Source organism: Pleurodeles waltl, chromosome 5, assembly GCF_031143425.1.
Source record: "Pleurodeles waltl isolate 20211129_DDA chromosome 5, aPleWal1.hap1.20221129, whole genome shotgun sequence".
Taxonomy (NCBI): Eukaryota; Metazoa; Chordata; class Amphibia; order Caudata; family Salamandridae; genus Pleurodeles; species Pleurodeles waltl.
The window spans coordinates 1,137,395,311-1,137,411,088 of NC_090444.1; the positions used below are offsets into that span (position 1 = coordinate 1,137,395,311).

Below are 15,778 nucleotides of genomic sequence, written 5' to 3' on the forward strand. Positions count from 1 at the left end.
AATAAATACATATTATAAAAATGTGACATACTCCATCCTTGTATTTTTTCCAAGGGGTTTATTGAAGTGCTAAGAAAAAGAGGGGCAAGTGCATGGGGAGGGGTGATGATGGAGGAAATGCCAGGGTATAGTTCCAGTCTGTAGCACAGATGCATTGTTCATGGGGACATAGGAAGGGGAGTAATGGAAGTTCAAGGTGGACAGGGTGACAGAGTGAGACACAAGGGTGACAATCAGGAGAGTTTCATTCCCTGGCAGGCGTCTTGGCAATAGTCTCTGGCTTCTGCCTGGATCGCAGGAAACGTTTGTGGGGTGATTCGCCTTCTGCAGGGGGAGGGGTGCTGGTGGCCTGTGAGCCCTGTGGCGGGTCCTCCTGGCCACTAGTGGCAGCGGAGGTGGAAGACAGTTCAGATGACTGGCTAGTAGCAGGGCCCCGCTGGTGTGAGACTGCATCCTTCATAATGTTGGCCATGTCTGCCAGCACCCCTGCTATGGAGACCAGGGTGGTGTTAATGGCCTGCAAGTCCTCCCTGAGCCCCTGGTACTGTCCCTCCTGCAGCCGCCTGTTCTCCTGCACATTGTCCAGGATCTGGCTCATCGTATCCTGGGAATGTTGATATGCTCCCAGGATCTCGGTGAGTGCCTCCTGGAGAGTCGGTCCCATGGGCCTATCCCCCCCCGGTGCACAGCAGTCCTCCCAGTTTCTCTGTCCCCTGAACCATGTGCACACTGCCACTGACTCCAGGTCCCCGATTGTCTTGGGTATGAGGTGTGTCCTGGGGTCCCTGTAGAGGTGGGCACACTGCTGATTGGCGTGTCCTGGGGACAGAGGTATGGGTACACTGGGCCTCTTCAGTTGGGTGAGTGGATATTGCTGACACCTCCTCTCCGGTGAAATTGGCTGGGATACCTGTGGGGAGGTAAATGATGTGTTATTGTTTCTGTGTGTAACATATTGTGCATCGGTGGGTTGCCCTCTTTGGTTGTATTTGCCCTGGCAGCTTTAACTTGTGTAAGTTGGTATGTGGCGGGCTAGCTGATTCTCTCTAGTGTGCATGCTTTGGTGATAGGTGTCCATGGAGGGCTGTGAGTGATGTCCATGCATTGGTAGAGCATGCAGGGCTTGGCATTGGGATGAGTGAGATGTGATGGTGGGGTGTGTGGGAGGTAGTGGAGGGATGGGAGTGAGGGTGAGGGTGGGGTTATGTGATGTCATGCAGGTAGGGGGGTGATAGTAGTAAAGAGTTGACTTACCGGAGTCCAGTCCTCCTCCTACTCTGGCCAGGCCCTCAGGATGCATGATTGCCAAGACTTGCTCCTCCCATGTTGTTAGTTGTGGGGGAGGAGATGGGGGTCCACCGCCAGTTCTCTGTACAACGAGTTGGTGTCTTGCTGCTATGGACCGTACCTTCCCCCGTAGGTCGTTCCACCTCTTCCTGATATTGTCCCTTGTTCTGGGGTACTGTCCCATGGCGTTGACCCTGTCCATGGTTCTCCGCTATAGCTCCATCTTCCTTGCAATGGATATCTGCTGCACCTGTGCTCCAAATAGCTGAGGCTCTACCCTGATGATTTCCTCCACCATGACCCTGAGCTCCTCCTCTGAGAATCGGGGGTGTCTTTGTGGTGCCATGGGTGTTGTGTTGGGTGTGTAGGTGAGGGTGTGTTGGGTAATGTGTTGGGATGTGTGATGAGGGTACGTGAGTGGTGTATAGGTGTAGGTAATGCGTTGCTATTGTCTTGTCTGTGGTCGTGGTGTCTGTCTCGTGCCAATGGTTTGTAGTCGTAAAGGGTTGTGGGTAATGTGGGTGTGTGGGTGTGGTGTGTGTATGGGTGTCAGGTGTGTGTTGTTTCAATTGTACAATGTGGTGTTGTTTTGTTTGTGTGTGTGTGTTTTGAGCGCGGCGGTATGTACCACCAATGGTTTACTGCCATTGAATGTCCGCAGTGGTGATTCGTGGGTCATAATGTGATGGGCGTTGTTCTGTTGGCATAACTGTGTGGGTTTTGATACTGCCAGTTTATCACTGACCTTTGGTGTGGCGGAATTGTGTCTGTTGCTGAATAGTGATGGACTGGTGTCATAATAATGGATATCCGCCGCTGCGCCGGTATGTTGGCGGCAGTCAGCATGGCGATAAGTGGGATTTACCGCCAATGTCATACTGAGGGCCATAGTGTGCACAGAGTCCAGGGTTTCCCAGAGGCTTAACAGAGGCTAAAGTAGATAATGCTAATGCTCTCTTTTGTGGTAGTGTGGTCGAGCAGTTAGGCTTATCAGAGGGAAAGTGCAAAGCTTTTGTTGTACACACACAAACAATAGAAGAAGCACACACTCAATGACTAAACTCCAAGCCAATGGTTTTTATATAGCAAAAATATATTTTCTTAATTTATTTTTAGAACCACAAGATTCAAGTTGCAGGTAAGTACTTGAATAGATTCCTATTTCACACATGTATCAACAGTACTTTGTTTGAAATTGATAAATTATATAGTTTTTGAATTATTAGCAATAATCTGTTTTAAAAATGGACACTGCAATTTTCAGAAAGAGTTCCTGTGGGAAGAAGTGTTAGATCGTTTTACAGGTAAGTACAACACTTACAGTTTCAGTCTCCATGTTTTAGGAAGTCCACTTGTTGGGGTTGAAGGGAAACCCAAACACCCACCACCAGCAACATAGGGCCGGCCTGGTGCAGAGGTCAAGGATGAGCAATTTTAAAGTGGGCTCTTATAGAGACAGGTGGTACTCGGAATCAGGCCTGCCTGCAGGTAAGTACCCGCGGCTGGGAGGGCAGACCAGAGGGGTTTGAAGGAGCACTGGAGGGGCCACAAGTAGCCACCAAACACACACCCTCAGCGACACAGGAGTGGCCAGGTGCAGGGTGCAAACAGGACATCGGGTTTCCACTGCTGGTCTGTGGGGGGACCCATGGGGTCACTGAGAGGTATCAGTGGAGGTCCCGGGGGTTGTCTTGGGCAAACCACCAGTCAGACAGGGAGGAGGGCTGCCTGCTGAATGTAGATGCACTGGGTGTCGGTTTCTCCAGTGTCTGAAGGCTGCGGGTGCAGTGTGTCTTTAGGCATCAGATATCTTCATCTGGAGCTTTGCGGTCAGGGGGTCCTCGGGATTCCCTCTGCAGGCATCGTCGTGGAGGGGTGGAGAGGTCAATCGAGGGGGGGCACTTGCTCACAATCGCCTGGGGACCTTCTCTTGCTGGGTGGACCACCTGGACACGGGCAGTGGACGTCGGGTGCACAGGGGTCAGGACTCACCCATCTGGAGTAAAGTGGGAGTCCTTGGTTGTAGGTTTTTCTTAGACAGAGCCACTGTCCTCTCGAGTTCTTGGTCCTTTAGGGTACAGGGCAGTGCTCTGGAGTTGGGCAGAGGTCGCTGGTCCCTCTGGAGGCGTTGCTGGTCTTTTGCCAGTTCTTTGAAGCAGGAGACAGGCTAGTAGAGCTGGGGCCAAAACAGTTGTCGTCTTCCTTCTACTCTGCTGTAGGTTTCAGCTAAGTAGTCCTTCTTCTTTTTGTAGGTCACCAGGAATCTGGTGAGTTGGGTTCAGGGAAGCCCTTAAATACAAGATTTAGGGGCGTTACAAGGGTCAGAGGGCAGTAGCCAATGGCTACTGTCCCTGAGGCTGGCTACACCTTCCTTGTGTCCACTCCCTTTGGGGAGGGGGGCACATTCCTATCAAACCAAGATGGAGGAGTCTGCAGAGAGGGGGTCATTTCAGCTTCAGACACCTTAGGGTAGGTCCCAGCTGAAGTGGTCACTCCTCCTTGTTTTTCCTAAGTTTCCCGCTGAACTTGCCACCAAAAGTGGGGCTCTAACTGGGAGCGGGCATCTCCACTAGCTAGCTAGCTAGCTGTAACACCTGGTGGAGAGCCTCAAAGGGTCAGGCCTCATGTAACATGAGGCCTGACCCTTTGAGGCTCTCCACCAGGTGTTACAGTTCCTGGGGGGAGTTGTGAAGCACCTCCACCCAGAGCAGGCTTTGTTTCTGGCCTCAGAGAGCACAAAGGCCCTCACCCCATGGGGTCAGAAACGTGTCTGCTGGTGGCAGGGTGGCACAGACCAGTCAGTCCTACACTAGAGGATTGGGTAAAATACAGGGGGCATCTCTAAGATGCTCTCTGTGTCCCACACTGGCATCAGTAGGGGGTTATTGTGCTAAGATGTTTGATACAAACTTCCCAGTATTCAGTGAAGCCATTATGGAGCTGTGGAGTTTGAAATGTCAAACTCCCAGACCATATACTTAATATGGCCACACTGCACTTAAAATGTCTAAGAATGGACTTAGACAATGTAGGGGCATATTGCTCATGCAGCTATGCCCTCACCTGTGGTATAGTGCACCCTGCCTTGGGGCTGTAAGGCCTGCTAGAGGGGTGACTTACCTATGCCACAGGCAGAGTTTTGTGGGCATGGCACCCTGAGTGGATGCCATGTTGACATTGCCTTTTTCTCCCCACCATCACACACAATCTGCAATGGCAGTGTGCATGTGTTTGGGGAGTGGTCCCTTAGGGTGGCACTAGACATGCTGCAGCCCTTAGGGACCTTACCTGGCCACAGGGCCCTTGGTACCACTGGTACCTTTTACAAGGGACTTATCTGTGTGCCAGAGGTGTGCCAATTGTGGAAACAATGGTACAATTTAGGGAAAGAACACTGCTGCTGGGGCATGGTTAGCAGGATCCCAGTACACTCTCAGTCAAGTCAGCATCAATATCAGGCAAAAAGTGGGGGGTTAACTGCAACAAGTGTTAGTTTCCTACAGATGTTGTCCACCATATGGACCACTGGCATAAAGTGGGCTAGCTGCATTGAGAGGTGGCATATTGGCCACGGTCCTGATGAGCTGCAGAGCTTCATCATGATGCACATTATATCCTCTTTCACCAATCTGAGATGTTCCAGCTACAGCTCTAATATCTCCTACAGGAACAACTTCTGGATCTGCAGGAGCTTGTTAAGTGTTCCCATGGCACACGTGTGGGTTTGCTATTTGCTATTGAGGGTCCACAGATAAAAATTAATGAATCATCTGGGTCGCTTGATGTTGTAGATTTCACACCACATGGAATCCTGCTATTCAAAGAAGTCATCCTTCTCTAAGTCATCTTACCATGATGCACAGTTATATCACATGATCACCTTGTTAAATAGAAGGGGGTTGGCTGACCTCAGGAGAGATACAATGTGATAAGTGTTATATGGGAGAGGCCAATTTCTCACCAAGAGATGATTTTCTAGTAATTCCAGAGAAAATGAACTCCAGATTTGAGTCTCAGGGTTAGGAATCCATCTGGGCTACCTGCAGTTTGGGTAGTTGAGATAGCAGAGTCTTATGTAGCTGTGACAAGCATCAGTGGTGATTGGCAGTGACATAGTGGAACATCAGTCATCCTGCATTGGTCTAACAATCTCCTCAAGCTATGCAGTATTATGTGCAGTCATGATGATGGACTCCTAGAGTATGTGCCTGTCTCCTTCAGTAGCCTGTCAGCCTTCCCTCAAGTATTGTCATCAATTAGCTCCTACACTCAATGTGCTGTGATTGAGAGAGGGAGAAAGATACTATTTGTCCCATTGACCTGTGGTAGGATGGGGTTGTCAACAAGGTTCTACTTACATACTTGACCTAGCTGACATGACTCATGCGCAGAAGCCTGTGAGGGATCATTTCCAACACAAATCGAAGTGATTTGCCAATGGTCAGGTAGCTTTAGCCAATGACATTTGTAACCTGCAATTGCTAAGGATGCTTTCTATTTATGTAGTCCTTTTAGTTCTAGCTGCTCTCCAATTAGTGCAGGTCGTGACTTATTGAAACGGAAACGTAGATAGAGATCCTTTTTCACAGAAAGTAGAAAACCATTTAACTGAGATTACACATAGTGCTTTCTAGCATTTGACATATCTAACATGGGTGTGAGGTATTAGCTGCTGACATATGGATGTGCTACTACTACTGACTCAAAAGATATAGGGGGTTATTCTAACTTTGGAGGAGGTGTTAATCCGTCCCAAAAGTGACGGAAAAGTGACGGATTTACCACCAGCCGTATTACGAGTCCATTATATCCTATGGAACTCGTAATACGGCTGGTGGTATATCCGTCACTTTACCGTCACTTTTGGGACGGATTAACACTCCTCCAAAGTTAGAATAACCCCCATAGTTTTTCTTTGTGGTTTGCAAAAAAGATGAAAAATACAAATCAAGCAATAGTTTCTGCTTGAAGTTTTATCTTTGTGAATTGGGTCCAAAGAATAAGAATATGAGCACAAGACCAGAAGTACGTGCAGAAGGTCAATACGTCAGATAGGAGTAAGTGTAAGTACAATTAAAGGTAGAAGAGTAGAAATAAGAGTTGGGGTAAGAGTATGGGTAAGTAGATGTGAGAATAGGATTAAGTAGAAGTAAGAGTAGGCTTACTTAGGAGGACAAGTGGGTGTGCACTGGAATAAGTGTAGGAGTAAAGTAGAAGTAAAGATAAAAGAAGGGTAGGAGGAAGGTTTGTAATTCATTAAAGTAAAAGTAGGAGTAGGCATATGGCCAAGTGTTTGAGTACATGTAGGAAAAAAGGTAAGGTAGATATAGGAGCAAAAATAAATAAAGGCATGTGAAAGCATACGCACAGAGGTCTGAATAATAATTGTGGTAGCAGTAGGAGTAGAGGTGGGAGGAGATGTGGGCGCACTAGTGGATGTAGGGGTAGATGTAGGAATATGCTTGTGATGGAGGTAGTAGTGCATGTAGGAATACAAGTATGGATAGGTATGAAGACAATTATAGGAGTAGGATAAGGCATTGGGTGGTAGTAGGTCTGTGGTTGGAAGCAGGAGTAGAAGTTGGAGGAGTAAGAGAAGGTGTAAGAGGAGAGTAGAAGAAGGGGTGTATTCTCGTGACATCACCTGTATGCTTCACCATACATTTGTTGTAATGGAAGCACTCTAACTGAACTAGTACAACTAAAAGATATGCACGTAAGGTAAAGAGAAAATCCTAAAGTCGGCTCACCCAAAATATGAATGGCACTTTCATCACATATTTACTTATGGGGGCTGAACCTAAACATCTACCTGCTGAAATGGGTATACTCCTAATCACTGTTTTGAATTTTTGATTGCTTCATCTCATGACCTCTGGTGATAGCTAAACCGATCTCTAGGCCAGGCCTACGAAGAAAGGTCTCCGGTTAAAAAATGCCACTGCTGTATCGTAGCTGATACTGCTTTGCAGGTTTTTAGAAGAACGTGTACACGGCTAATAGTATGTTTATTTTAACAGGTAATTTACATACACAGAAATCCAAAGGATGTCATGACTTCCCTTCATTATTTTAGCAGAGTACTGGTTGCAATGGATGAACATGGTTCTTTTGAAGATAGGATGGATCGTTTTCTTGCAGGAAATGGTAAATGTTTATACTTTTATCACATGGCTTTTGACTCAAAATTGGTTTGATATAATGATTTATTGGGCAGGAAAGCACCTGTTCTCCACTTTGAACATAGGCTAGGCTTCAACCGAGAATTTAAATGGAAAGAAGTATAAAACAGTTGTTGTCAGGCAATCATGTATCACTGAATCACAGACGCATGATTTGTTTTCCAGTAGAGATTAAATGGCTAGATGGTGACAAGAATAGACCCACAAACATGTTATGTATTTTGGGACATGTTCTTTATTTGTCACTACCTATCTTTATGTCACTATCTAAAATATTGGACAACATACTATGGACTCATTACAACCCTGGTGGTAAATCACACTTACCGCCATGCAGAAGACCGCCAACATACCGCTGCAGCCGCGGAATTCCGCTACAGGTATTACAACCCACAGCCCGGAATCCGCCACAATACAGACATCCACACAAGTCCGCCACACCAAAGGTCAGTGATAAACTAGCAAAAACAAAACCGACACCGTCACGCCAACAAGAATACGCCCACAGTATCACGACCCACGAATCAACGCGGCGGTCTTTCAACCACGGTAAACCATTGGCGGTACACACCGCTGCGCTCAAAATACACACACATTTACAAAACACAACCACATTGGACAATTCAAAATACACACACCACACCCACACACCCAATCCAATATAAAACACACACCCATATTACCCACAAACCCTTACTACCAGAAATTTGAAAGCAGGCCAGAGAGAGACACTACCTAAAACAACACCAGCATCCACAGACATACAACACCATCACTTACACAACATCCACGCACCTCTAAAAACACATACCAACACATCCCCTCACACATCACAACAGACACCATCTCACACATCACCCACATCATGGCACCTCAACGACACCCCAGGTTCTCTGAGGAGGAGCTCAGGGTCATTGTGGAGGAAATCGTCCGGGTAGAGCCACAGCTATTCGGATCACAGGTTCAGCAGACATCCATTGCAAGGAAGATGGAACTATGGTGCAGAATTGTCAACAGGGTGAACGCAGTGGGACAGCATCCAAGAACATGGGATGACATCAGGAAGAGGTGGAACGACCTACGGGGGAAGGTAAGGCAAATCTTTACTACCTTATCCCCCACACCCCACCTGCATGCCATCACATACTCCCACCCTTACCCTCACACCCATCACCCCAACAACCCACAGATACCCCACCAACACAACCCACACATCCCAAAACCAAGCCCTGCATGTAACGCCAATGCATGGGCACCCATCACCCAAGCATGTCCAGTACAGAGACTCACTCATGCCCCAAAATCACCAATCACACAAGGACCAAGCCAATAATGCAAGCACTGGAGTAGAGGGTCACTCACCCATTGCACACAATCGCACACACAGATACAATAATTATGCATTTACACCCCAACAGGACCCCTACCCAACGTCACCGGACAGGAGGTGCCAGACATATCCAGTCCCCCCACAGAAGAGGCCCACAGTGATGACAGCATCTCTGCACGCCTGGATCAAGATGACCAGCCCAGCCCATCTGGGACATCGGGACAGTCGGTTCCCCTGCCACTGTCACAAGCCACCACAGAGCCTCCCCCCTCAGGAAACACCAGCACAGCACCCACCCAGCGGGCCCATCCCCTGCCCCCAGGACACGTCAATCAGCAGGGTGCCACCACTACAGGCAACCCAGGCAACCCCACTAACACAGGATGATCAGGGACCTGGGGGCAGTGGCAGTGAGCACACGGTTCAGGGGGCAGAGGCACAGGATAACAGGGAAGCTGGGAGGACTGCTGTGCGACAGGGGGAGGACAGGCCCAGGGAAGCCACTCTCCACGAGGCACTCTCCAACATCATGGGAGCTTACCATCATTCCCAGGAGATGATGGCAACGGTACTAGCCAAGTTTCAGGACACCCAGCGGCTGAAGGAGGAACACTACCTTGGGATCAGGAAGGACTTGAAGTCCATTAACACCGCCCTGGTCACCATTGCAGGGGTTCTGGCAGACCTTCTCAACACCAGGAGGGACACAGTGGCACAACAAGGGGCCCCTGACACTAGCCTGGACGATGAACAGCCCTCCACCTCTGCCGGCGATACTGGACAGGAGACACCGCCACAGAAACAACAGGACACCAGCACCCCACCCCCTGCAGATGGAGATCCACCCCGCAAACGGTCCCTGAGATCCAGGAACAAGACAGAGAACATTGCCAAGACCCCCGCCAGGAAATGAGACCCCCCTGAATGTCACCCTTCTGTCCCACTATGTCACCGTGTTCATCCTTAAACTGCCATTGCTCCACTTCCTATGCCCCTTTGGACAATGCACTTGTCAAACAAATAGACTGGACTCTGCCATGGACATTCCTACACCATCACCCAAGCCCATTTTACAACCCCCTCCACTGGAGAGGTACTGGAGTCAGTCTGTGCTTTCACAAATGTGTAATTGCAATAACTATGGAATATAGCAATGTCAATTTACTTGTTCACATACCAATGTAACACAGCTGTAGGCCAGCAGTAAACATGGCAGAGGGCACAAAGTGGGACCCAGATCTATGAAATGGAAAGTCAAAGAGACAAGTCAGGGTCCATACACTAAGTGAAAATGACAGACTTATGCTAGCTCAAACAGTAGTATGAGATGTGGGAAGCAGTGACATCCTCTTACCTGTGTCTCACTGGAAGTATTGCATGATGATGTTGTTTTGGTTGTCGATATCCCCTTCTTCTGCCTCCTCTTCTTCACTGTCCACAGACTCCACAGCTGCCACAAGACCACCATCTGGCCCATCCTCCTGCAGAAAAGACACCTGCTGTTGCAAAGCCATGTGTTGCAGCATACAGCAGACCACGATTATCTGGCACACCTTCTTCGGTGAGTAGTATAGGGAGCCACCTGTCAGATGGAGGCACCGGAATCTGGCCTTCAGGAAGCCGAAGGTGCATTCGATCACCCTCCTAGTTCACCCATGTGCCTCATTGTAGCGTTCCTCTGCCCTTGTCCTGGGATTCCTCACTGGGGTCAGTAGCCATGACAGGTTGGGGTAACCCGAGTCACCTGCAAATGTCGAGGGACAACTGTTAGACACACACGAACACTTAGGGACAGCCCCGTACCCAGACACCTATGTTAACTGTATTGGGACCTGGGCTTACCTATTAGCCACACACGGTGCCTCTGGAGTTGCCCCATCACATAAGGGATGCTGCTATTACTCAAAATCTAAGTGTCATGCACAGAGCCAGGATACTTGTCATTCACATGGGAGATGTCCTGGTCTGCCAAACACACCATCTGCACATTCACAGAATGGTAGCTCTTCCGGTTTCTGTACACCTGTTCATTCCTGCGGGGGGTACAAATGCCACATGTGTACCATCAATGGCCCCAATGATGTTGGGGATATGTCCCAGGGCATAGAAGTCACCTTTCACTGTGGGCAAATCCTCCACCTGAGGGAACACGATGTAGCTGCGCATGTGTTTCAACAGGGCAGACAACACTCTGGACAAGACGTTAGAGAACATTGGCTGGGACATCCCTGGTGCCATGGTCACTGTTGTTTGAAAAGACCCACTGGCCAGGAAATGGAGTACAGACAGGACCTGCACTAGAGGGGGGATTCCTGTGGGATGGCGGATAGCTGTCATCAGGTCTAGCTCCAATTGGGCACACAGTTCCTGGATTGTTGCACGATCAAGTCTGTATGTGACTAGGATGTGCCTCTCTTCCATTGTTGACAGGTCCACCAGGGGTCTGTACACCGGAGGATGCCACCATCTCATCACCTGCACCAGCAGACGTGCCCTATGGAGGAGAACAGCGAGCAGAGAGTCATCCAACACTGAGGTATCACAATGTGTTATTTGCAGAAACGTTATTAATCTGCAATGTGCCGGGATCTGTCTGTATTCCCGGCCTAGATAGGTGTGACGCAGTTAACATCCATCCCATGTGGCCTCCTGAAATGGCGGCTGCCTGACCTGTAAGGTGGGACAAGGGGATATGAGGTAACTGTGCTGGCGTTCTACACCGTCACTGTGGGCGATCGAAGACCGCGGTGCAATTCTGCATTGGTTAACATTGGGCCCTATGGGTCCCAGGAGCCAATGACGATGTACGCCTTTGGTGATGGTACGTACCGCCGCGGACGTGACCGCCATTTTCTGTCTGTTCACTCACTTAATACCTGACCTTCAAAGGAGAGGACCTACACTGCAAGTGCTGCTGTGACCTGTGTCTGAAAGCGACGATGGCTCATGTGTCTGGAGAAAGGGCCCCTGCCTTCACTTCGGAGGAGTTGGAGAAACTAGTGGATGGGGTCCCCCCTGTACATGCAACTGTACGGTCCTCCAGACAAACAGGTGAGTACACTGTGAGCATGCTGCATGGGCAATGCCTGTTTTGAGTGGTGTGGATGGAAGATACATGGGGGGTATGAGGCCTGCATGTGCGGATGGGGAGTGTATGTGCGTCAGGGCATGGGTAGGAACTGGTGGGCAATGAATATGATGGTCCGGACGGGTAGGTAATTTCCTTTCGCCCTGTACCATTCCTCTAGGTCAGCTCCCACCAGAAGAAGGGTATTTGGCGTGCCATCGCCAAGGACGTCCAGACCCTGGGGGTCTACCACAGACGGAGCACCCACTGCCGTAAAAGATGGGAGGACCTGCGTCGCTGGAGCAAGAAGACGGCGGAGGCCCAACTGGGGATGGCCTCCCAACATGGGAGGGGTGTCCGTCGCACCATGACCCCCCTGATGTTCCGCATCCTGGCGGTGGCTTATCCAGAATTGGATGGGCGCTTGAGGGCAACACAGTAGTCACAAGAGGGGGAATACATTCTCATTCAGCTGACTCTGCACGCATTACGAGGTGTCTGGGTGGGGGAGGTGGGCAGTGGGTTCCCCTAGGCCAGTGCGAACTTGGTAGGCAAGGTCCCCTGTGAGGCAGGCCATGTGGCACCCCAAACCCACCAGTGGTAAGAGCCATCTACACCTAGTCAGGCTCCTTTGACTTCCAGGTGTGCAGCAATTGTGCTTAGGCCTCGTACCCCATGGTCAGCTGAAATTTCTAGGAACTGTCAGTGCATGGTGTAGTGCAGAGGGCTGCTCCCTGTGTGTTGTGTCCGCCAACGGTAGAGGTGTTGCAGGCACTGAACATGTCTTTCTTCTGTCTCCCCCCCCCCCCTTTTTGTGGTCTCCCTGTTCTTGTGTGCAATAGCATCATCAGGCGGAGGAGCATTGGCACTGGAGCAGGAGGGAGCTGCAACCCACTTGGCCCTGGAGGGCGAAACAATGGAGTCTGAAGCCACCAGTGGGATGGAGGGCGAGGGGAGCTCCATGGCGGCGACAGGAGCATACACCAGTGACAGCGACTCCTCCTTTGATGGGAGCTCCCGTGCGGTGGAGGGCACGTCTTTGCCCACCGCCCGCCACACCCCCTACCAGCACCGCCCTCCCAGCAGCCCCTCAGCGTGTGTCCTGTGCCTGCTCACCCAGGAGGGTGGGCATCTCCTTCACCCCAGGCACCTCAGGCCCTGCCCCAGTCAGCCCTGCTGCCCTCAGTGAGGAGGCTATTGACCTTCTCAGATCCCTCACTGTTGGGCAATCTACCATTGGGAATGCCATCCAGGGTGTAGAGAGGCATTTGCAACAAACAAATGCATACCTGGAGGGCATTCATCCTGGGCAGGCAGCCCAACAGAGAGCATTTCAGGCTCTGGCCTCAGCACTGATGGCAGCCATTGTCCCTGTGTCCAGCCTCCCCCCTCCAACTTCCTCCACCCAGACCCAATCCCCTGTACTTCAGCCTATCCCAAGCACACCATCAGACCAGCATGCACACTCATCAACACACAAGAGTGGCTCAGGCAAACATAAGCACCACACATCCCACAGGCACTCACACAAGCACCATCCCCATGCAGGCACAGCAACATCCACTGCCTCCACTGTGTCCCCCTCCTCCACGTCCTCCTCCTCCTCCCTCCCTGTCTCGTCTCCACTCACACCTGCTGTTAGAGGATGGTTCTGACCATCAGGTCTGCCCTGATTTTTCGATTTTTGACCACCTGGTTTATGACTGTTTACTGTGAGGAAGCTTCCTATGAGGCCACTCCTGCACAATAAACACATGGTAAAATGGACTGCACATGTTTACCGCTAGTGTCACCGTGCTAAGGAAAGGCTGCTGTGGCGCAGCAAGGCAGGAGGCCTCGGGCAGGTTACATGTGAACTTGTGTGCGCATGGATGTGCACCCATGTGAGGGCTGTGGGAGGAGGATTCCTAGTGTGCGCAGCCCAAGAACTGCGCTTAGATAGTCCTGGTGCAGGAGGAACTGTGCAGAGTGGGTGGTGACCTGGAGTAGGTCTCATGAGAGTGGTGTATACATGTGAGGGAGAGTCAGTGTGCTTACTGTCTTTTCACTGTAGGGACACCCAGTTCAATGCCAATGTCAGGGTGCTTGAGATATTTGCATTGGGGGGAATGTCAATGGGAAAGGAAGGCCTAGGGTGCAACTCCAGTTCTCTGGGGTCCACCGAGACCAGAGTCACACCAAAGTACACTGTAACCTGTAAGAAAAGAATGATGCAGTAGGTTACAGGAGCATAGTTGTACAGCTTATGGGTCATCCAGGGATGTCATCTTTCTCTGCCTCAGCTCAGGATTAGGGCCAATTACTGCTCTGTCCAGCTGCCGGAGCAGGGCCTAGCATCAATCAGCCAGCTGTCATTCCGTGCCAGGAGCAGGCTGGAGAAGCCCTGCGAGGAATGTCAGGAAGGAGGGGCTGAGACTTTCAGAGCACATGTGGCAACTAACTCCTGGAGGATGCCATCTTGAGCTATCCCAGAAGACTGTGCGAGAAGGAGGGGACGGGGGCAAGGAAGTGATTTGGCACATCTGGATAGGCCAGAGGTGCAGACCTGCTGGACACTTCCGCCCCCACTTAAAAGGTCCTGCACAGGGGAGAGCTCTCTCTCTTGGCTGTGCTTCACTGCTGGACACTGGGACTACAGACGGGCGTCATGGACAACTGGAAGGAAGAAACTCCTGACTGCCCTTGGAGCAGGGACTCTGCCCCTGAAGGATTCCAGGCCAGTGAGGCAAATGCCAGGACCAGGCAAGCTGGCCCCCTTACCTCCCCAGAGGACTAGTTTGGGGAAGGACTGGGCTAGCACAAGGAGAGCGCGCTGCCCAGAAGGAAAAGAGGGAACCCAGAGGAAAGATTAGCGCAGGAGTCAGTGGGACTGGCTCCCTGATGATCTGGGACCCTTCCAGGCCAGGAGGCCTAAGGAGAGTGCTCCTGGTGGCAAGGGCTTGTCACCAGGAGCGGAACGACACAAGAATGATGAAAATCGGCCCTTTGGGGCCCGAGATATCACAGGACAAAGGATGGTGACCGTTGGCCTTTGGGGAAGCAGCTACGAAGCACGTGGAGCTCCGCAGCTGCTTGAGACTGTGCCCCCAGGGTGGGCCAGGGCCTGGGGGCTGCCCAGGAGGAAGAGGAGCAAGGGGGGTGCCGTCGCACTCCCCCTCGCAGAAGAGGAAGGGGCCCGGACCCCATCCCGGGGCCCCGTGAAGCCTGGTCCAGTGTTGGACATCAAGTGGGCAGGACGCCGTCGCGCACCCCCCTGCCGCTGTGGAAAGGGGACCCCGGACCCCATCCCGGGGCCCCCGGCGGCGAACACAAGCCGGGGAGCGCCGTCGCGCTCCCCGTGAGGAAGGGAGGAATGGGGGGGCGCCGTTGTGCACCCCCCAGCAGAAGGGAAGTCAGGGAGCGCCGTCGCGCTCCCCGTGAAGATGGTGAAATGGGGCCCCAGACACCATCCCGGGGCCCCGAGAAGAGGCAGGAGTGGGGGTGCGCCGTCGCGCACCCCCAGCCAAAGCAGAAGTCGGGGAGCGCCGTCGCGCTCCCCGTGAAGGTGGCTGGCAGGGGCCCTGGACCCCATCCCGGGGGCCCGAGAAGACGACGACCTCGGGGAGTGCCGTCGTGCTCCCTGCCAGGAGGAAGAGGGGCCCCGGACCCCATCCCGGGGCCCGAAGGTGCGAGGAGGAAGGGGGGAGTGCCGCTGCACTCCCCCGCGTGGCCCGTCCGGCCGCGAGCATCTCGGAGTCTGCCCGCTGGAGCGGGCAGACTCGAAGGCAGCAGGCTGGCTCCCGCGGCAGCACCCGGAGGTAGCCGTGTGGGGGAGCCGGCGGGGGCGGCCAGGGGTGGGCTCCCTGGGCCGCCCTCCCACGAGGGATCCTTGTTGTGGTGCGGGGGGTGTCCGGGTGGGACCGGCACCCCCAA

The 15,778-nt window shown here is 51.8% G+C and overlaps 1 protein-coding gene across 1 annotated transcript in view; it reads left to right on the forward strand.

Moving 5' to 3' along the window:
* The window catches only part of LOC138296318 (amine sulfotransferase-like), a 499,213-nt gene that overhangs the window by 248,999 nt on the left and 234,436 nt on the right, over positions 1–15,778 (forward strand). Inside the window, exon 5 of the mRNA XM_069235354.1 lies at positions 7,308–7,434. Coding sequence (XP_069091455.1) covers positions 7,308–7,434 — 127 coding nt within the window. The remainder of the gene's footprint in view (positions 1–7,307; positions 7,435–15,778) is intronic.